Genomic DNA, 22,833 nt, shown 5'->3' with positions numbered 1-22,833 from the left:
TTATAAATTTAGATATGCCTACCCTGAAAAATGAGCACTCCCCGATGAATCATGAGTGAATGATGATGAACCCTTGGTTGGTATGTCTAAACACACAGAACTGACAAAAGTAATGGATAGGTGCAGTGCTGTCCACCCAAAAAAAATGCAGCAGATGGAAATAGTAATTTAAAAGAAACACTATTTATTTTAAAAAAGTTTTATGATCTTCTTCTTTCAGTTGGGAGAAACAATCTAATAATAGATTTTAACGTATCTAATTTGAGTTGCTTGATTTGATATCTATACGTGATTCTTCTCAACCCCATCAGCTAACCCAAGGTCGAATGTCAAATTCCAGAGCCAAATGGGCGTTGTTCTATCTTGACTCCAAATAGTCTTGCCAGAAGATGAAGATGAACATATGATAACCATTCAATAAAAAAGAATTACAGTTCGCTCATGCTATGAATTGATTTTTAACACGAATGTTTGACAAGAAAAGTTATAATAAACCTGAAGCTGTGAAAACATAATGGGTAAATCATTCTTGGTAAAGAATTTAGGTGCCAAATAACGCAATACATACCAGTAACTCCTGATCCAAGTTATAAAAGAACAGAGAAGATAAATGAGTAGAACTACAGTAGTGGACTAGTGTCCTCCTCCTGGATCCCAAACTTCTAGTTGTAACAGCTCCATGCAGCCAATTACAGCTGACATGCTGCTGCTAACGCCGTGCGGTAAAACTTTATGAATGAAAGGCAGAATCTCGGCCACCAAATGACAAATGCAGAGAGAGCACACCAAGTATCTCTAGCACTAGGAGGAGGTACATAGACTTGTTGATGACAGAGATGAGCAATTGCGGTACTTCTAACACGCAACATGGATAAGAAGAGAAGTAATAGTTTAAAAAAAAAAAAAAAAATCAAATCGGGTTGATCTCCACAGTTCTTCAGCGCACATATGAATAATTCAGTAAGCACAAAAACCACTGTAACATTGCCAACATCAACAAAATGTCAAGAGAATTCAATTCTCAATTTAATTTGGAATGAACATAAGAGAGACAACACCGTTAAACGACTACAGTAAAAACAACACGAATTATGTTTCTTAGTTTTCTATACCTATGCTCCCTGAACTCGACAAGATTTGGTTGAAGGAAGGTTCTAAAAGGATCTCGATCTCTTACCCATTTTGTTATGGGCGTCTAGCTTCTCTATGCCGGGTATAATTTAGACATGTAACAATGGCATGAACCACTATATGCCAGTATGCCTCCATTTTACCACTATATGCCAGTATGCCTCCATTTTAAGAGGGAGGAAAATTCTACGATAAGTTGAAGTCGACCAATAGTTTCTTCAAGTCAAATGACTTCAAGTCATTTGACACAAAAGCTGCACCAACAGCCACTGCAATACTCAATATAACGAATGCCTTCAAGCATCCATTGCTTCGTGATACCCGACCCAGAAGTATCTTGCAGTGCTTTTGAGCATCTTTCAAGGTCGCTTGATGAGCAGCATCCTTCTCATCACTAGCCAATGCCTTCTCATTCTGCAAATCCACAGCACAAGTGTTTAGGTCTGGTTGCAGAAAGTTTATTACTTGTAACTAAGCATCGTTAAAATACTAAAAGATAGCTTATCCTAGGAACAGAGACACTAGGCAACTGAGGGCCACAACCAGCCAACATCGAAGAAGCACACATGTTCAGATTTTGTATAGAGAATGACACTTGGTAAACCACCATCAGACCAATGATCCAAAATTACTGCCGTGCGAAACTAAAGGCCACTCAGAACTTTGTTGATTCAGGAAAAGAAAATACACGCACAACTAACATATGTTCTATTTGCCAGAGGAATATCCTTGGTTACATACCACAGCACATGGCGTCATCTCCATGATTAGTGATTATTGTAGATCACGCATCTAATTACCCAATTCAATTATTTATCATTTTCAGAATGAACTCAATGAACAACCAAAATGATTTCCCCAATGCAAATTAAAGCATAGCCTTACCTTCACTATCAAACTTCTTAAAGTTGTCTTTAGAGGGTCAACCACAGAATGTTTCTCCGCATGAATCTTCCACTCATCACACAGCTTTTTCAGAATGACAACACTTGCATCAAGATTTTCCATATAGATGTTATCCTGCTTGAATCACAAATGATAATGAGTAAATAGAAAAGGAAAGCATCCAACAAGCAGATAAGAGATGATTTGGCTACAACTCTATTGAACTTACCCATTGCTTGCAAGAGTCAGGGTTCTCAGTTAAACACCAAATAAACAAGTTACTCGCTTCTCCTGCTAATTCAGGAATACCTGAAAAGCTTTCACCTTGTCAAAAGCCATAAACTGACCTTGGTAGGGCAACAACTGCTCTTAGAAGGCACAAACGAAGACTGAAGACTATTGGTATTTAAATTTTACAATACCTTCTCCGGCAGCTTTAATGGCAAAGGGCAGCATTTGCTGAGTGATTTGCTTCATAGCTTTGCTTCCTGAGGAAACAGAAAGAGCTACCTCTTTCAAAAGAGGATACACAGCTTCAAACCTCTCAGTTGCCTGAATGCAAAAGCAAAAACAAACACCTCAGAACCCAACATACATAAATAGAACAAAAAATATTTTGGAATACAATTATTTCTAGCTTCAAGGTGCTGACCTTTACTCTGGCTGAATTTGCTGGAAAGGTGGCTCTCATCAAAAGGTCAAGTGAGGATGGAGGAACCACACGTTCTCCCTTTCTGACTGCACCATTAAGTAGAATGGTTCGAGCCTTTGGTGAGGAAGTAATTCTGCAATCAAAACCAAACAGAACTTATTTAAGCTTTTAGCAAAGAAATGAATGAGTTCAGTTAAAATCAACCATAAATTGACTACAGTAACAACAAAAGGGAAAAAAATTTTAAAAAAAGGCTATTTACCTCTCAACCACCTGCAAAATTAAGTCTCTGGATTGCGGATTAGAATTGGATTTCCCGCTAAGCATAGGGAAAAGAAAATGAACCCACAGGAACAGTCCAACAACCAAATCCCCTTGACAAGCCTGCAGTATTTGAGTAATTATTAAAGGGGATACCTTTTTTCCACTTACAAATCAATAAGATAGGAAAGAAAGGGAAATGTCAATCTTTTATCAAACACTGTAGGATCTGGCTATCAGATTTTATCAAGAGAATACCTGAGTGATAACCCACACGAGAACAGGAAGCTTATCTTGCCCCTGATACTTAGCATTCTCCTTCAGTGATGGCAACAAACTAATCAAGACGTCGGGTTTACGTCGCAATACCATTGCCAAGCCGACAAAAATGGCAACCTGCACCATAATGCCATTATGTAATTGATTTATCCACAACATGCCATTAGAATCAAAGAAGGTAAATCATTTTATACGTGAATAATACTTAAATACTCTCAAAGTAACTGACCACTTCCGTAGGTACTTTCCAATCTAAAATAAATCAACAACTAAAATAACTACTTGTGAGCTTAGCCTAACTTTATATTAGTGCTTATCCAACCATTTGCCAGTTTAATTGCATTCTTGTTGAGTAACTGAGTCGTAATTCTGTCAGTATTGATCCCTCTACTGAGAGTTACATGTGCTGTTGTTACTGGAGAAAACATTCCAATGGGTGAAACAGTATGAAGATTGATCACTCAATCTACAGTACCACATTATCTCTACAGTACTAATGTCCACTGGAGTACTTTTCCAAGAGCGAGTGATCACCTTAGATGGGCAAAATACAAAATTACCCCATTTTAAATCAAACTATAAATTCTTCAGCTCGCCTGAGGGTGTAGAAACAGTTGAACCAAACTTTGGCAAAATATAGCACTTCCAGTCCAGCTTATGTCAACAATTGTGAGCATGCATTTCTACTAAATACTGGTCTCACATTAGTAAGGATTATCGCAACCTTAGTAAACACTATTTAGCTCCATTTGGCCTCTAATAACCACACAAGATGGGATTTTGACTTTGATTTATTCTGGTGAAATCACTGACAATGACTCTACTTTAGAGAGTAATGATGCCCAAATAGTTACTCCTTGCTGAAGCAGAGGCAAGAGGAGAAGAAGACAAAAAAAAAAAGGTTCTAAGCAGCTTAAAAATTAGACTTCAGAGAGAGAGAGAGAGAGAGATGTATTCATTGTTCAACTAAACAGGAAGGCAGGACCAAGAACAATTACCTGAGATTTTGAAGCTGCCTGCTGAACAACCTTTTTAGCTCCTTTGGTGGAGCCTTGATGAAGTGCAATGTCAGATATAATGCTATCGAGTGACCACAACACAAAAGAGCCAAGCGCTTCGACAGATCGCTGGTTAAGCCAATCTGTTGATGTCTTGTACACATCTTCAGACACGTTGGAGAGAGGGAGCTGCACAAAAGCCACAAAATCATTACCAATTGAGTGCATCATTAACTCCAAATTTATAATCCGTTACCCACTATAAGATTTAGGTAACTTGAATCACCATGACCATTCAGCAGTTATGAACAAACTTCTTGGAAGGAATGAAAAGAACAAAGTGGACCAAAAAAACACCCAGTCAATAGATTCAACAAAGTGAAAAACCTAGCAAGTATTCACAAATTCAACACACTTCTCAGAAAGAAAGAAAAGAACAAAGTTGACCAGAAAAAACACCCAATCAAGAGATACAACGAAGTTCAAATGGACTTATACTATTAAAACTGCATGTTGGATTGACTCAGAAGTGTGCATATACTGACACAAAACCAGCGCTCAGTAGTAGTAATGCTAAATAAACTTGCGCATAGACAGGTTTTAAAGTTAAAAGCAAAAACAAGAGAAACAGAAGCTGATGATCTACATGACAAATATTACCGCAGTCTGCAAGCTCCAGGAACAAGGGACAGCCATATTTATATCCGACACAATACTGTAATTAACACATCAAACTTCTGAATTACATTATATCTAAAAATGTAGGACAAACGATCCACGCACACGTCATAGACAGTCATCTAGACTAATTCACATCATATAACACTTTTTACATGAAAAATAGTAGTCTTTCTCTAGTCTGCGCACGCATCAAACCACATTTTATTAAAACGCAGTTGTTCTTCATAAAAAGCCAACAACTTTCGATTCTTATCATTGTTAAACCTGTTACACACCAAAATTTGGTTTATTTAATTTTTTTTAAAAAAAAACTGACTTTCCAAAATTTTTACTAATTAAAGAAAAAGGGGAAAAAAACTCACATCAACCATCTTTGCAACAGGAGATTCCTTAAGTATCTTCATCCATGGAAACTGGGACCCACTCACTTTAGCAAATGCACGTCCGAAATAATCTGCAAATCTCATCAGCTGTATATCCTGCTGCGTCTCAAAGGAAACCTAAAATAAACCAAAATAAAAAGTCAAAATCATCAATTTTTTGGGCAATTCGATTCAAAACCCAAACTTTAACACACAAATTGAACGTAGTAGCAGATCAGATTCAGAAATATCTGAAAATTTGTTTTAGCCCTAAATATCCAAAACATAATTTTTACTTACTGAAATATCAGCAAGGAAAGAGGTGAGATCAGCGGCGTCGATCTTCGAAGCAGCCTCAGCAACAGTAACCTTCGGTTTCTTAGGCTTCTTAGGCTTAGTCTTCTTCTCTTCCGGGGCGCCATTCTGCACTGGAGCCTCGTCACCGTCGCTAACCTCCTCGACGTCGTCAATGACAACGGAATGATCCTCCATAGCAGCGGCGGCGGCTTGTCGATCCTCCAGCCATTTCCGGTGTCTCTCCTCGGAGTGCTCCTCGATCACCCGGAAAACATCGCTCCGTCGATCGGAAACTCCACCTCCTCCTCCCGCCGCAGCCGACCTCACTTGCTGCTGATTTTGCGGCTGTTTCTTATTCTTCTTCTGATACGTCACCGTTTTCCAACCATGATCGTCGTTTCCGTTCTTCATCTCAGCAATGGAATTTGAATTCTCTTCCATCTCTTTTTCCTCACTTAATTAAAGCTGCAAATTTTAACTATTAAAAAAAGGAAAATCAAAATGGAAAAGAAATCAAATTCTTTTCCTTTCCCTTTTCCTCTTTCTCAGCTACCTAAGAGGCTAAGATTTCGATTTATCCTTTTCCAACTGGAAAAAAAATAAATTAAAAATTAAAATAAAATTTTGGGAGCTTTTATTCTCTCTCTCTCTCTGGTTTTTGTTACTCAGCGATGTGTCCCTCTCGCTAGCAATGGGGAAGACGAGTGGGGATATATATTAGGTGAGGAGAGGGCCGAGTTCGGGCCAAATTGGGGCTGAGATCGGATAGAGGAATAGTCCACGTGGGCTTATGAGCTAGCTTGGAGTTATCCTATTGACCTTGGATTGTTTGCGAAATTACAGCATTGGCAATTGTCTTGCATCGGTTGGTTGGTGCCGGTAGGAATTGGCTGCGGGTAGAAGCAGGTTTTGGTTTGATGATTATGCATCTGTTATGAAATTACGATGGATAAGATAAAATCATAATAGTGGAGTTATATTTAATCAGGGGCTAAAGAAATAGCTGGACCCCTTCTAAAAAACAAAAATAAAATTAGGTGGATTGGGAGTTAACTTTCCCTTGGCTTTAGGAATGGGTACGGGTCGAATATCCAGCTCGTATATCACTTCACTGATCTAACTTGCATCTTACGAGTCAGTCATTTTCTGATCCTTATTCGTCTCTCATATCAGCAGCTATTCGGGTACCCGCCTCCATTCCACTTATCATTTAATTTTAAAAAATTAATTTATTTAATATAATTTTGTATATTACATATTCATCTAAGATTTAATAAAGATTTTTTCTCAAAAAAAATCTCACACCAAGAAACAAACATACAAAAAGAATACAAGAAAAAAGAAAAAATCAATGAAATTTTGAAATAAGTATTACCTTTTTTCTAAATATATATTTCACATTAATTAAACTCTTTCTAAAAAACATAAGATCATAACCTCTGCAAATGAATTTGGTAAACAAACTACAGTTTCCCATTTTTGTAATGTAATTTATTCAATGAAATTGCTTATTTAACTCTAAAAATATTATTTTGTAATATGTGTAAAAAAATTATATATATATATATATATATATATATATGCTAGGTAAGTCGAGTACCCACGAGTTTTTAATTATATGACCTTAACCTGCTTCACATCTAAAAGCGTAGCCGACCCTCTTTTGACCAAAATAATATGAATTGAATATCCTAATTTTCGGATTAGATCGGATCAGGTATAATGAATTTTTGAGTTAGCGGATATCTTTGTCCACCCCTACTTGGATTATGGTTTGTGATTTGCTTGGGAAAGTAAAAGATGATCTAATGAAAAATTGAGAGATTTATAGGTCCTGCAGCTCAACAAGTTGTACAAAGATATATTTTAGTATGTAAAACTAATTTAAGTGACTAGTATTTAATGCAAATGAAAAACTTTTGACTTGTTTAGATTGCTATTTTCTGAAATTTTTATAAAAAAATATATATACTATTGTGATTTGATGACATGAGATAAAAAAATAATTGAAAAATATGTTCACAAAAAATGTAAAAAAATTTTGAAGAAAAATGGCAGTGCAAACCTAAATTTTTTTTTTTTGTTTCACAACCAAGGCATTTATAAGCTGGTGACTGTTTTTCAACCTGGTTGCATCACAACAAAGTATTATTCTTTACAATCTCAAAATAAAACAAACTAATAGACATTTGGGGGGAAAGATAGATTGGATGGTTTGAAGGTAAGAAATGTAAGTAAAAGATCTACCCATCACTATTACTCTTAAAAAAAAATGTTACTCATTTGGTTAATAGGATTAGCATCATCTTTGTTATTTTAGAGGAGAGGATATGATTTCTATAGTAATGAAGTCCACCCAAAATATGACAAGGTTTATATATATATATATATATAAAGATGATGAGTAGTAGTTTTTCATTTACTTCCTTGACGATGACTCGATCCTATTTACTTTCGTAGGTTACAAGTGCACGTTATGTTAACTAAGTTAGGTTTCATTGTCGACATGACAATGTTAAGTATGATTATTTTTAAATATTTTAGTCTTGTGACATATCAAGTTAGTGGATATATGCATAATAAGTACATTACAAAAGGTGTTTCAAATATATCTTTTATCAAATTATCAATCATTATACATTTCTTCGTATTACTATTATCCATTGTGTGTTTAAAGTTTTTCAGCTGCTCAGAAAGAGTAACAAGCTAGGCGGTGACAATTTTCAATATAGCACCAAAAAGCAAATGACAAAACAAACAGTTCAGTCAATGTGAAATTCAAGTATGCAGATTGCCAGTTGACTTATTGTCATAAAGACTTGTTTTCAAACTCTGTGGCATGGCATGTTACATATCGTGGCTACTGAGTACTGGCTATCCACGTTGAAATGAGGGCGAGTCATTGCGCCCTCAATATGGAAAGTGGATATAAGCTTTGCAAATAAGTATATATTTCTTTTCTTTTCTTTTTTAAGTAGCTTTTGTTTTACATTTGTACTCCTAAATTTTTGTAAAATTCCTTTATACGTTATGTATTGCTTTATCTTGCTTGAAACTTTACTTGAATGAAAAAGACTTTGAAAAACATAATTTTGCTTCATACTAACTTCTGTTTTTATACATTAAACAAAACGCAACTTATTGCTCTTGACACAATTGGTTTATTACTTCCACTGATCATAGTCTTGACTACACCACTATTTATAGACACATAACAAAGTGATTTGATTTATACTCTCCTCATAAAAATCGTACGGGTAAACGCTTTGCCATCTAGTAGCATATTTTTCACTTGGCTATGTTGGAATATTTGCAATTAGTCTTAATGTGTAGGTGAACATAATTGGACCATGATATATAACTGGTCCTGACACATGATGTTTTGGGAAAATGTTCTAGCATTTCGTGTATAAAAAAGTAGAGTTTAATCATCACCTAAATTTGCTGATTTGAGGATAAACTCCCATTTTGGGTATTATTAGTTCCCTTCATAGCTATTTGTCTAAATATTTTTTACAGTATAGATGGTACTGTGAAATGCTTCTTTAAATTGGAAGTTCACCATGACCGCCTTGTCTATGATTACATTTAAAGTAAATCTTATATACACTGATAGTGTATACACTATCATGATTAGATACACAACACATATATAAAATTTAGATATCAAATTCAAATTCAGATTATGTGTCATGCATCTAATCATGAGAGTGTATATACTGTCAATGTATAAAATATTAACCCTTATATTTATGGCTAACAGCAAAACAGTCACAACATTTTTTTTTTCAAACTATTGCATATGAGGTAGGATTTTGCAATGGATCAAACTTTATCTCCTAACACAATTAAATAAAATGTATTTTAGCTACATATTTTTCTTAAAAGAAATTGTTTTTTTAAAGCAAAAACTCCATAAATTGCTTAGCTAGTGAGTGATGCCTTTCCAACATTTTCTTGATCTGTAAATGACCTTGAGATCCTCACGGATCTTGGCCTCAAAGTCTCCTTGTTGATTTATTTTGAGAATGTATATAGCTAGGACTATTGGGCTACCAAATGGTAGGAATTTTTATTAAAAAAATTGCATTATAACGATTATATATATATGTGAAATAAAAAAGTGATTGAAAACGTAAAGATTTTTTCATGAAAAATCACAATCCAAACAAGGCCACGTGTTCTAATCTAATAGTGGCTACATAAAAAGGATTAAAAAGCTGAGAAGGTAGTCAATATAGTTCATTTCCAGCTCCCAATCTTGACCAACCACAATGAATAAGATCTACACTGTGTTGAGAACTTTGAGAATTTGGGGGAGGAGAACAATCATGGCATATATAGTGATTTTTAGGATCAACAAAGGGCAAAAGAGTAAAATGAGTGGAACTTTGTGAACCTTGAAGCATTTGTTTTGGATTATCATGGTCATTTTCGTACTTAACACCTAAAATTTGTACAAATCCATTTCAACTGTACCAAATTAACACATAGAAATCTATGCATTAATTGTAATTGTATATATTAACATAGTAAAATTTGTGTAATATCTATATATTAACGATACCCGTTGGACACCTACTCAGAAAAATCCTATGGTATAATTTATGTCCTTGTCAGCATCTTACGTGCAAGACTGGGAGGCTACCTTTTGTTTTCACACGAACCTGTCCATTTCTATGAGTGTCTGTCTACGTTATTGCACCTAGTACTAATAGTTAGTTTACATTAAATTTTTAGAAGGAAAATATTTAATGCTGCATTGAATGCTTGAAAATGCAGTAATAACTGTAATATTTATTTCCTAATTACATTACACATCTAAGAGCCTTGGATATCCATCATGTCTGGAAACTAGACACAATCAACAAGCCTTAGGAGAATTGACAGCTAAACAACACGTAAAAGTTAGTCTTCAAAATCAGGAAAATTGAATTCTTCCGGTTCTGATATCACACTACTATAAACAATGCACGTGATGAAGTAAAAATAGGCAAAGTAAGCCATTAGATTTTATTGTTGGAAAAGGGGATTTCGTCACTAGTGTGTGTCCTAGAAAAGAAATTATAGATAAAGACAATGCACGGTGGTTGTTACTTTTATCCGAATTTAACAACTAATGGAGACCATATCTAAAGATTTGTAACATTTGTGTTCTACCATTTTTGCACCCTTTCTTTTGTAGTACTTTATTTACGCCTATGAGAAATTATCTAAACTTGCCCTCAAGTTTGTTTTTCAGTCCTTTAGGCGAATATCTTTCCAATTACGCCGAAAATGCTAAAGCAAATGGTCACGTTTTGAAATCTTGAAATTTCACACTTGGTGAATTCTAAAATTAAAACAAAAAAGTTGGAAATTTCAAATACTAATTTGTAGTTGGAGTCTATTGATTCTGGGACTGCATTGCCGAAATCTTGTGCTGAACTGATAATGAAATAGTTTTGGAACAGAATCAAGGTAAGGATGAAGTTAACTGGGGTAAAAATGAATATTTTCAACCATTCAACTTCAACTAAATTGACGCTGACACTTTAATTGTCAAATTCCAACATAATATTCCATTGTAATCTTCGCCAAGCAAATGTGACCAGGAATAAATCAACAAAAAAAAAAAGAACAACTATAGGGACCACCAAGATAATTAATTTTCTATTTTTGGTCCCTGATCTATTTTTTTTTTCTCCGACCGACCCCTGAACAATTAAAAGTGCATCGTTTAGGACTTATTGCCATTTCAGACATAAGTCATGCAAAAATCGAAGGGCATTTTTGTCCTCCCACTTTTTTAGAGGAAAAAATGAAAATTGATCTAGTTATTTGTTTAACCACAAATGGAATCTAATATTTTTGCCCATAAAAAAAATAACCATATATGGGTCATCCGATACATTCAGGATAAAAAAGTGATAAAAATTTAGGTTGAAATCAAATTTTTACGATTTGATTTTGTAAATATTAATTGCTTTAGCTTTAGTAATTAAACATCTTGACTTTATCTACCATAATTACCAACAGGACAATGGAATTTCTCCTGTCCATGTACCATCAGCCATCAAATAAATAAATTTAAAGCCAATTCTAACTCTTTGTATGTTAGATCTCAAAAATTACCATGGTGGATCTTTTGTCGCACATCATGCCTTTTTTATACTCCACAAGTGAATAAATTTAAAGCCAATTCTAACTTTATGTATGTCAGATCTCAAAATTTACCATGATAGATCTTCTATCGCACATCGTATCTTATTTTCTATTACACTCTATCTAATTTTGTCAAGCATCCCTTACTAAACCAAATCTCAATGCAACTCAGATTATGTTAAGTTAATCGATTAATTGTGTGGAGTTAAATGTTAACTTTACATTCATTACAAATTCAAATTAGCCATAGTTGGTTTCAATCTAAAAAATGATTTTCTAGTCTGAAAATCAACATGTGACTCACATACAATCATTTTTTATGTACAAGAAAGTCAAATCCTATGTTTTTTGTGACAAAATAAATATTGATTGGGTATAATTTCACTCTTTTAGGAAATTAATAAATACGGTTTTGGTCAAATCTTACTTATTTATGGACAAAAATGAATAAAATCGGGTTATTTGTTTAATTGCAAATAGGATTTAACCATTTTGCACCTAAAAAAATGAACACAAGTAGAATTTAATTTTTCATATACATTGTCAGTTTTGAATGAATGGTAACTATGCAAAATTTGAATTCAAAATTTAACTTTTACACATATGTCATGAATTAACGATAATAGTTTATACACAATCAGTGTATATAAGATTTTACTCATATGCACGAGTCACATGATGGATTCAAGATAAAAAGTGGTCGAAAATTTAGATCGGGGTCAAAATTTATTGACCTAATTTTTGTACGAAACATAAAGTTACAATTTTAAAAGTGAAGGACAAAAAAAAATTCATTTAGAAATTTGTGAGGCACGTTTCAAACTATTTTCTTTTGAAAATTTTACAATTTTGCATACAAAGCTTAATTAAATATTATTTCCCCAATTCGTGACTTCATGATACTTTTAGCATAGAAAAATATGAACTTTTGCACAGAATTTAAATTAGACCCATCTTTATCCTCTGCGCAGATAGTTACGCCAAAAAAGATGGAGTGTGCATATTATCAAATTATAACATTATCACTTAACCCCGCATATCTTATCTAAAAAGTTTAAACTTTTAAAAACAAAATAATTCTAAATTCACACTTTATACACCTTAAGGGAGATTTTATAGTTCTTTTTGAATATTATACATTCAAACTAATTTTTTATTGAATGATGAAATAAGTGTTTTTAACATCTAGATTATGAAATTTTCAAATATTTAAAAGGATTAATCTTATATACACTGTTAGTGTATATACTATCACTATTAGATATATGACATATATGAAAAATTTAAATTTGCTCATATGTCATCCATCCAATCATGATAATGTATTATACACTGACAGTGTATATAAAATTTATTCTATTTAAAATATAAACCAATATCATCATCGAGAAATATACAAGTCAGAGAATGGTTGTCATTGAGGAATATACACTTAGAGAATGGCTCCTTGAAAGGACCTTAAAATTTTTTTCACTGTATCATGTGCACTAATGGTATAGAAAACAATGCTCCGATATCCAATATAGATATTCGAGACACGAAGGACCAAAAAAAAAAAGAAGAAAGACCATAATAATGAGATCAATAATTGGATGAATTTCTCAAAATATTATCAAATAAAAAAAGCCAGCAAAAAATTGTTGGACGAGGGACCTTTTCTCAATTCATGCCTACCGTGTACTGTATCGCATATTTGTATTAACTGAAATATTTTTTTTTTTGGTTTAACGCTTGTAGACTGGAGACCCACTCACGCTTAGCATCGACTATTCTTTGTCCTTTTCTCCCCCACCAATGTAACATCCAAAACGATTCTCACGCTGAACTCGTTTTTCCCAGGAGAACTACAAAGGAATCTTTTGCAATCAAAAGAATCGAGAAACAAAGGGCTCAAAAAGTGACGAAAGTCTTACCCAAAAAGCAAAAAAAAAAAAAAAAAAGAAGCGAAGAAAGTTTTGTACTTTTGTTAGGAAGGACGAATTTGAGAATCTAACAATATATTTTGTACTTCTGGTGCAAAATACTCCCTAAAGTTTTTGCAGAAATATATATTTAAGTCTTTGGTGTTTCTGATTTTGACCAAATTGGTCACTGAAGTTTCAACCGAACAGTTAAGATCCCAGATTTTTTTTAATTTTGACCAAAAACCGCGAATTTTCCATTGCCCTATTTTGGCCGAAATGAGTCGCATTAGGGCCAAACTTTAATGCAGTGTCAAAACTTTCAGATTGTAACTTCAATTTTAGGAGTTTAAATATAACAAGTTGGTTGAAATTTTTCAGGAAACCTTCTATCGACGAGAATTCAGTATAATTATATTTTGTATAATTTCATTCAGTCATTACATACATTTAAATTTTTTATATATGAATATATCATAATATTGTACTGAATATATGTTAGATATTTTATTTATATATATACCATCTTTATTTCAAATATAATAATATAATATAATTATATATCAAATAATATAAAAAGTATAATAATCGAACTCAACCGTACTGGAGCTCAATCGCACTAACCTCTCTCCCTTCTATCATTCTCACTTTGTTATTGGAATCTAAAGAAAAGAAAATGAGTTGGAGAACAAAGTGAACACCCGAAACCTTACCCCACCCAAAAAAAATAAAAAGGAAAAAAAAAACTAGATTGGGGTCAACTGCTTCTAGATTATTTGACAAAAAGGCTCCACGTAATTGCACGGCACCCAACATATCATATGCAGAAGTGCAATTTGCAAATTTGATAGTATTGCATTAACAAATTCAATATTTATTTTACGAGTGTGAACACTTTCTTGGATGACGAGTCCTCCCTTCTTTAGAACGTCTGGATATCTTATCAAACACATAAGCAAGATCAAGAATTGGATAGAGTATTATTTGGAATAATTACTATAGTATTTTTTATAATGTGGTGTATATGAGATAAAAAAAATGGTTAAAATTTTAAAAAAGTAGATTGAAAAATGTGTTTATGATGCTAGCTAAATATTATTTGGAATAATTTGCTATCCAAAGAAACATACCTTATATATTTTTTTAAAATTTAAAAAAAGAAAAGAGGCAAAAAACCCATATTTTTCATTTTGGAAAATTCAAAACATCTATTAGTTTTAAGTAGGAATAGCAATTGGGGCGGGTGGCCGCACGTTGGGGGTGGGTGGCCACACGTGAGGGGCTAATGGGGCGGGGGGGAATTTTCCCCCTGTTTAGAAACGGGGGCGGGGGTAAAAAAATAAATATATAAATATATATATGTATACAATTCTATATAATATTTAATTTAATTAATTATAAACTCAAGATAATGATATTATTAATTATATATATTACATAATGTATATTAGTATATGTAATATAATTGATATTATCAATTATACTAATAATTATATATATTTATTAATAGAAATTATTAATTAGTTATACTAAATTTACTAGTACATTTATACTAAATTTCTAATTACACTTAATACAAGAATACTTTTTTCTCAAAAAAAAAAAGCACAAGCACAATAATGAATTAGTGATTGTATTTGTGTGAAAAGTAAAAACTTGACTACTTTAATTGTATTTATTTCATCATATTGAATTGTATTTAAATAATTTTTATTTGATTATTTTTATGAGTTTCAATTGTGAAATTATAATAAATAATAATTTGATGATGTGTTAATATTTTAGTACTTAATTATTTATTACAATTTAACTATCATAAAATTATATAATAAAATTTTATTAGCCCTTCGGGAAAGCAGGGCAGGGTGGGGATAATTGGTAGGCAGCGGGACGGGGGCGGAGAAAATTTGGGAAGGATTGCTATTCCAGAAAGAAAATCTATTCCAATGCCTTCATCTACAAATGAATAATACGCAAGTCGTTTTTTTTTTTCCTCTTTTCTTTTATTGTCTTACTATCATGAATCGACATCACTACCTCGTAATTTTGTTTTGCTTACCATATTTGGAAAGCTTAGTTGGTCCCAACTCCCAACGGTGGAGACGCGCTTTCGGGCATCCATCACCAGCGGCAGCGGGCTCCAGCTTCCCAGAACCAACAAAATGATTATTCAATTGCCCATCTCATTTATTATCGTTTCCAAAAAAAAAAAAAAAATTGCCCATCTCATTTATTTTAAAATTTTTAGGACTTGCTTGGGCTTAGGGAAAAGTTCTTTTTTTTTTTACTAGGAAAGAAGCTTCTCCATCCCCAATAAGCTCATATGAACCTCGAAATACACTTGGGAAAAAACAAAATGTAGAAGTTACCTGAAGCCATGCATCGCACGAGGTTGCCAGTCGACAAACAAAATTAACATTTACTAATTTTCAGTGGCTAATATTAGAAGGATTGTAGATAAGATAATCCCAAAGGGATGTTGATATTTTCCTACCAAGAAAGAGAATATCAAAAAAAAAGAAAAAGAAAGAAGGATGTGAATATATTTGTAGAAACCAGCAATTTACCTGAGATATTTGCTTCGGACATCCGATCCGATTTTTTTTGGTATATGTTGCTGTATTCTAACTCAAACTCGGAGGCTCAACAAAGCTCAAACTCGTTGAGTTTTTGCAAGTCTTGTCAAGAGGGGCATAGTTGAAAGTTCCCTCTTTTTCTAGGATCCGAGATCCGAATTGGCAAAGCATGGCGACTGCAAATACAAGTAATTCAAGCCAAAGTCTGCCAAGGCAAAACTCTACTCCAGGCACCACGCAACAGCAGATTGACTTTAACCTGCATGCTAATTTTTTACTACTTTCCCTGGTATCAGCTCAAAGATTTTACTTTCATTTGGGAATGGAAACATTCTTATGCCCAATTTCACAAGAATTTCTTGTTGAATCCAAGGAGCTAAAACAAGGTAAGGAAATGAGTTGGCAAGACATGGTCACGAACATTAAAGGGAATGAAAGCTCTCATGTGTTGATAATGGGAGAAGATTTTACACAAGTAAACTTGTTAGCTTAAAACGTCTCTGCACTTTTTTTGCTTCTTATCTGTTAACGAGCCTTCCATGTAGGAGAGCTCTCCCAGGGGAACAAGGGCGGTAGGATCAATTGGACAAATTCATCGTATCCAGTTTACTAACAAGGGCGGTACTATCCAGAGAAGTTTGCAGACAATTCATTACATGCTCAAAGCAGTACTTTTTAACTTTATCCCTACAATGTAAATGAATTCAGAGAGAGATTTCCAAGATAACTACTGATTTATATTTGATAACTTGATTTCATTTTCACTAACATGCTAGCACGCTTGGAAATGGCCTAGCTGGAAGATACAATACAACATGCACTAACAATTCACGTCACTTGTTGCCTTCCAACGCACCATAGCCTAGGCAACAAATCTTAAAAGCCAAGACGAGCCTTTCACTGGACAATGAACTGGGTGAAAATCTTACAAAACCAACACGAATTCATAAAGTAGATCTCATGAATTACTTTCAATGTCAAGTGTCAACCAAGTCGTGGCTTCAACCTGAAATATTTCCTTTATGGCGGGATGGAAAATGTTGGAGGTGTCGTAGCAATAAACATCTAGTATACCAATGAGCAAAATGAGTGAAGGCGGGCTAGCTCATTCTGCACGAGACTAGACAGATATTTCCTGTTCTAAAATATGCATGAGCAGACCAACTGAATGGCATTACAAATGTCAGCTTTATGGAAAATATAATTCAGAGACATAAATATAACTGCAACACTTGCCCCTCATCCTCTAAACTTAGTCAGCATGCACAAAGCAGACATGAAAAAAAACCCCTCTTTTTTTGCAATACACTACCAATGACCAAATGTACATATCTTCTTAACCAGCAGGTACGAGGAAGGAGAAACATCAAATATCAATATAGCCAGAGAGGCTTCAAAATTCCACTAACAATACTAAACTGATCTAACCAAAGCAGCAGAAAAGGTCACTACTCCTGCTAAAACTATTTACTCATTGCCTTCGGAGAAGTGATTGCTCAAAAACCAACCTCATTCTGCGAGTCAACACATCCAATTCTGCCACCCTTTGCTCCTTCCACCTTCTGTCAAAGTCCCATCTTTTTCCTTCCTCCTCCTGTTCACAACCATTCAGCCTTCCCCCATCCTTCACAACCCCCATCCTAACTTCCTCCAATGACTTATCAAACGCATCAATCACCGCCTTCGCCACAGCCACCTCCTCCGCCCCCATTTCTCCACCATTCCGCCACCCCATTTCATCTGCCTCCTCCTCCTCCTTTTCAAACTCCACATTCACCTCACTCAACTTCACCTCCCCATCAAAACCCATATTGTGAAACCCGCGATTTTTGGCCCCTATTTTATTATGGCATTATTGTAGTTTTTCCAATTAATTAAAAAGATAAAATTTGCTAGGTAAAAGAAAAAAAAAATAAAGTAACTGTAGGATGGGCTAATGGGCTCTAATAAAGTAAAACTCTGACTCAAGCCACCTATTAGTAAGTATTGCTAGGGTTGGAATTTTACTAAAACCCTAGACAGGAAAAAATAACCCTAGCCTTACCTCTCTTTCGTCTACCTCCATAGAGAAAGAGCCGTCAGAAGGGAGGGAAGGAGAAGCAGGCGACACCGTCAATCGATCCGACGACTAGGCACCTAAACCTGTAAGTTTCGAGTTCACGTAAGAAAACTTCTTTTTGGTTGTAAACGCTTTAGTAGTGGTATTAATTAGGAAATCTTATGGACATGTATTATTGCTATATAGGTTTAGATATATATGTTTCAATAAGATTCACATCTGGATTAATAGAAATAGGGGGGGTTGATTTTAATCCTGATTTATGGGGTGTTTGAATCTGTTTAAAAGAAGGGAAAAAAAAAAAAGGAAAGGGAAGAGCAGCGGCGGCTGCCGCTGCTCTGTTTCGGCCAGGGCGATGCAGAAGCAACGCCACAAGAAGAATTCCAAAGGTTGTCGGCCAACCCAAGGCTAAGAAAAAAAAAAAAAACATTAGATGTTGTCGCCAGCACTTGCTGGCGACAATGGAGCAATTTGGGTCGCCAGGCTCTCTGGCGACCATGGTTGGCCATTGGCCAACCAAGGGCCCCACTAGAAAAAAAAATATAAATATTAATAATAAAATAAAATAAAATGAAAAATAATGATAACAATAAACAAAAATAAATAAGTAAAGAGAGAGCAATTTAAACTTGGACCAAACTATAGTATAAAGATTTAGTAAATATTTAACAAATAGATTTTGAATATAACTAACCCATTTTTATAGTATATTGTGGATATTAAAATTTAGGACCCAATCTAATATAATTGTTGGAAGTGAGGGTTAGTCATTTGAAATATTACCTTATTAATTAAGTCTAAGGTACTTAAATAGAAATTTAAAACATTTTAACCAAGCCTTATTAGATTAAGTTGTACAAGATAAGATAAGCTTTAGATTGTTGAACGAAGTGCTTAAAATAATAATAATAATAGTAATAATAATATGGAGGAAACAAATAAAGATTGTTAACGAAGGTATGAATATAAATACAAGTGCAATAACTTAAGACAATAATTATAATGATAAGTCAATATATATATAGGTACATATATACATAAATAATAGTAACACCTACACACGCACAAAGGTGAAAATAAAGTGAAAGGTAATAGTAACTAATTAATAAATATATATATATAAGTGGTAATAAAGCAAAGTAGCGACGTCAAGGACGATAATAATAATAAGTAATTATGATTTATAAACATGTATAGTAAGATAACGGTCAAGATAATAAATATGATTATGAATAATTATTTTATCTTGAATTGGGAAACTTTACGAAAGGAGAACTTTCCAAATTAAGAAACTTTCCAAAAATAGAGGCTTTCCAAATTAGGAAACCTTCCAAAAATGGGAATCACCCCAGTTTTGAGGGAGGTGCTATTAGGATCCATTTAATGGTCTAGGAGGTGAATCTTATGCTTACTTAGAGGTTGTATATTTATGCAACTATAGGAAGTAACAATTAATTAGGGAACTCATGCATTTGATAGGTACGAAACAAGAACCTAAGGTAGTTCCACTCGAGCAGCCAAACAGAGGTAGGTGGTACTTACCCTTCTGAGATTTCAAATGTGCATAATGAGATCCTTGTTTTCAATACTATTTTGTTGTGTTGACTCGAAAGGTGTTTGATTAAATGCTTTACTTGGATATTTATGAAAGCTATATTTTACCATACAAAAATGGACCGTGTGACTTATTTGAAAAGTTTTGATATGCTCTTATATACAAAATGAGCCGAATCTTTTATGAAAGTAAAGATTTATGTATATGATATATGAAATGAATTTTGACAAGTAAAGCTCAGAGCAGTCATGAAATAGACGGTAGGGGCTATAGTCCTGTATAATCGCCATGGTAGCCTGGTATAGAGTCCGGCCGATTGGTAAGGTCATGGTAGCCTGGTATAGAGTCCGGCCGATTGACAAGGTCATGGTAGCCTGGTATAGAGTCCGGCCGATTGACCCAAATATGAATGAGACCAATCGGTAGTCATGGAACTTATTGGTCGCCCACCTAGAAGGGGTTTAATCTCTAGGCTGAGTACTCAGTAGCCGGTCATTACATGTACTTGTTATGAGCTGATATGAAAGAATGATTTATAAGCTGATATGGAATGAAGTTATGAACTGATTTGAAATGAGGATTATGAACTGATATGAATTGATTATGAACGGATATGACGGGATTTGTGATTTGACGAGATGATTTATGACTTTACGATTTCTCATGTACAACTATCCATAAGATGCTTTCAAGTTGCTTGCCATCCTTTACTACTGTTTGCTTTACAAATGACGTTATTTTCAAAATTACGGATGTGATTGATATGCAAACAATTTGAGTTATACTTATATTTGTATATGTATCTATAAAACCAAGAGTGCATGGTCCAACAGAGGGGTAAATATTACCTACTGAGCGATGTGTCGCTCAACCCACTTCTTACCATTTTTGCAGATTTTGAAGAGTATGAATTGGTTTACGTAGAAGACCCTGAGGATGACTTTTATTAGCATTAGATGAATAGAAGTTGGCAGGCTAGCTACCTCTAGTTGCTAGTCTTATTTACTTTCGTTTCCGCTGTTTCAATAAATGTACGAACATCTTGAATATTCGTAGACTTCCTTTTATATGTAATTCGAACCTCGCTTTATTTGTTTAAATTATTTAGTACTGTCAAGTTAAATTAGTTAATGTAGCCTTGTATTCCTGGGTGGGACTTGGGAGTACGGCGAATGTCATGTGACGGGCACGTGCGGGCTCGGGGCGTGACATTTTTAGTGGTATCAGAGCCTAGGTTCGGGATAAGACCATAAGATCAAATAATTCAAGAATTAAGTAATGTAGGTAGTGAAGTAGGTTTGAGAAAATCTGTGTACTGTAAGAGGAGGGAAGCAGGACTGATGGTATTCCATTTCGTATTATAGCTCAAGTTGTAATAGTTGGAAGTAGGTATAAAGATACTGAAGATATTTGTGATTTTGAGAATTGGAATGAAATTGATAAGGGATTAAAAGAAAATAAGTGACTCCATAACATTTAATGGTATTAGAATTTTAGGTTACGAATTTACTGGAATGACCTCAGGTATTGAGATGATGATTACTTTTAGTAAGTAAGTGGTGACTATATGTATATGTTAAGTTGAAAAGGTAACCAAGCCCACCTACCAGATATGATTGATACTTACAAAAAAAAGAATAATAATAATAATAAAAGGGTATTTAGGGTGTTTTTTTGTAAGTTTTGATATCTATGGTACATTTCAAGTTTATCGTTTAGGATGTCAGACCTACGGATAATCTTATGTCTAATTGAAGTCTAGTGTGGAGAAAACTGAAAATATTGAGGGAATTAGAGTGCACAACGAAAGTATGAATGATCAACAATATGGTGTCATCGAACGCAAGCAATACACATTGGAACTTGGAATTTTGTTGACTTATTTTGAGGATTACGATAATTGTATCTAATGCTCAAGACATTTATTCAACTAGCTCATATTATTAGTTGTGGTATTACTACATCATGATCAAGCAATAAATATTTTATAAATTTCTTACAATATATAATTTTACATACTTTTTACCTAAAAAAAAAAAATGAATAAACGGAGAAAGCAGAATTTTATTTGCACAAATAGTTTTTAATTAGAATTTTTAAATATGTACCTTTACCTTACAGTTGCTTGGTAAATATAGTTTCTAAATATATATGTATATATCTATATAAAAAAAAGAATAACTATATTGAATAATTATATCGTACAATATTGTGCAATATATAAATAAATATATATATATATATTTTGTGTTTATACTCACCCAATCTCAAAAGAGTTTTAGATAAAAGTATTTTACAAAAAAAAAAAAATAAATATTTTTTTTTCCTTATCGTATAGAAAAATCTAACAATAATTCTTGATAAATTCTCTTTTTACTCTAAATTCTAATGTTGTAAGAAGTATAGTTAGTTGACTTATGTATTCCAAACACTTTCAGTTTCTAACCCTGTATGAGTTAAAAATTCTATACATAGATAAATATTTTACCAAAGTTATGATAAAGTTATTAATTTCCTACATGAGAATTTAGTATTTTTTTTTTTGTATAAAATTTTCTATATTTTTGTATCATCAAGAAGTTTGTGAAATGATATTTGAGATGTTAATATTTTCGAAAATTGAATTGAGCTAGGAAAAAAAATGACCAAAGGAAATAAGATTCCCATGGCATTTAGTGGTATAATAACTTAGGTTATAGGATTTAAAAATAAGAATGATGCTATTTGAGGTATTATTGATCTCTTTGGAAGTTGAAATGAGATAGATATGAAATTTGAGGGAAATAAGGGATTTTCATCACCAATTACAAGTACAGTGGATAGGAACCCATATATTGAGATAAGGATTATTTTGTGATAGTGGATAAGTAAATTGTGATAAAACGTGTGACAAAAGAAGAAATGGTACTGTTAGTGTTTACGGCATCCTTTTTATAGGTTGATCTCTATAGAGCGTTGTAAGCCGATATTTAGAATGTTGGATTGTGAGAGATATTATGTTCATCTCAGCTATATAATTTTGAAGATGGGAGATATTGAGGAAAATAAGAGT

The 22,833-nt window shown here is 33.6% G+C and overlaps 1 protein-coding gene across 1 annotated transcript; it reads right to left on the bottom strand.

The window, feature by feature from the left end:
* Positions 1 to 926: 926 nt before the first annotated feature.
* On the bottom strand, positions 927 to 6,220 carry LOC113777637 (transmembrane protein 214-B-like). Its single transcript, XM_027322792.1, has 10 exons — positions 5,550 to 6,220; positions 5,250 to 5,387; positions 4,207 to 4,395; positions 3,188 to 3,325; positions 2,931 to 3,052; positions 2,669 to 2,801; positions 2,439 to 2,568; positions 2,246 to 2,325; positions 2,017 to 2,151; positions 927 to 1,545 (listed from the first exon to the last, which is right to left on the bottom strand). The coding sequence occupies exons 1-10, from the start codon at positions 5,985 to 5,987 to the stop codon at positions 1,318 to 1,320; spliced, it is 1,731 nt and encodes a 576-aa protein (XP_027178593.1). The 5' UTR covers positions 5,988 to 6,220; the 3' UTR covers positions 927 to 1,317.
* Between the last annotated feature and the right edge of the window lie 16,613 nt (positions 6,221 to 22,833).

Source organism: Coffea eugenioides, chromosome 7 (assembly GCF_003713205.1).
Source record: "Coffea eugenioides isolate CCC68of chromosome 7, Ceug_1.0, whole genome shotgun sequence".
Classification (NCBI taxonomy): Eukaryota; Viridiplantae; Streptophyta; class Magnoliopsida; order Gentianales; family Rubiaceae; genus Coffea; species Coffea eugenioides.
Note: the sequence above shows the minus strand (reverse complement) of the source record. Positions and strands in the feature narration are given on the sequence as shown.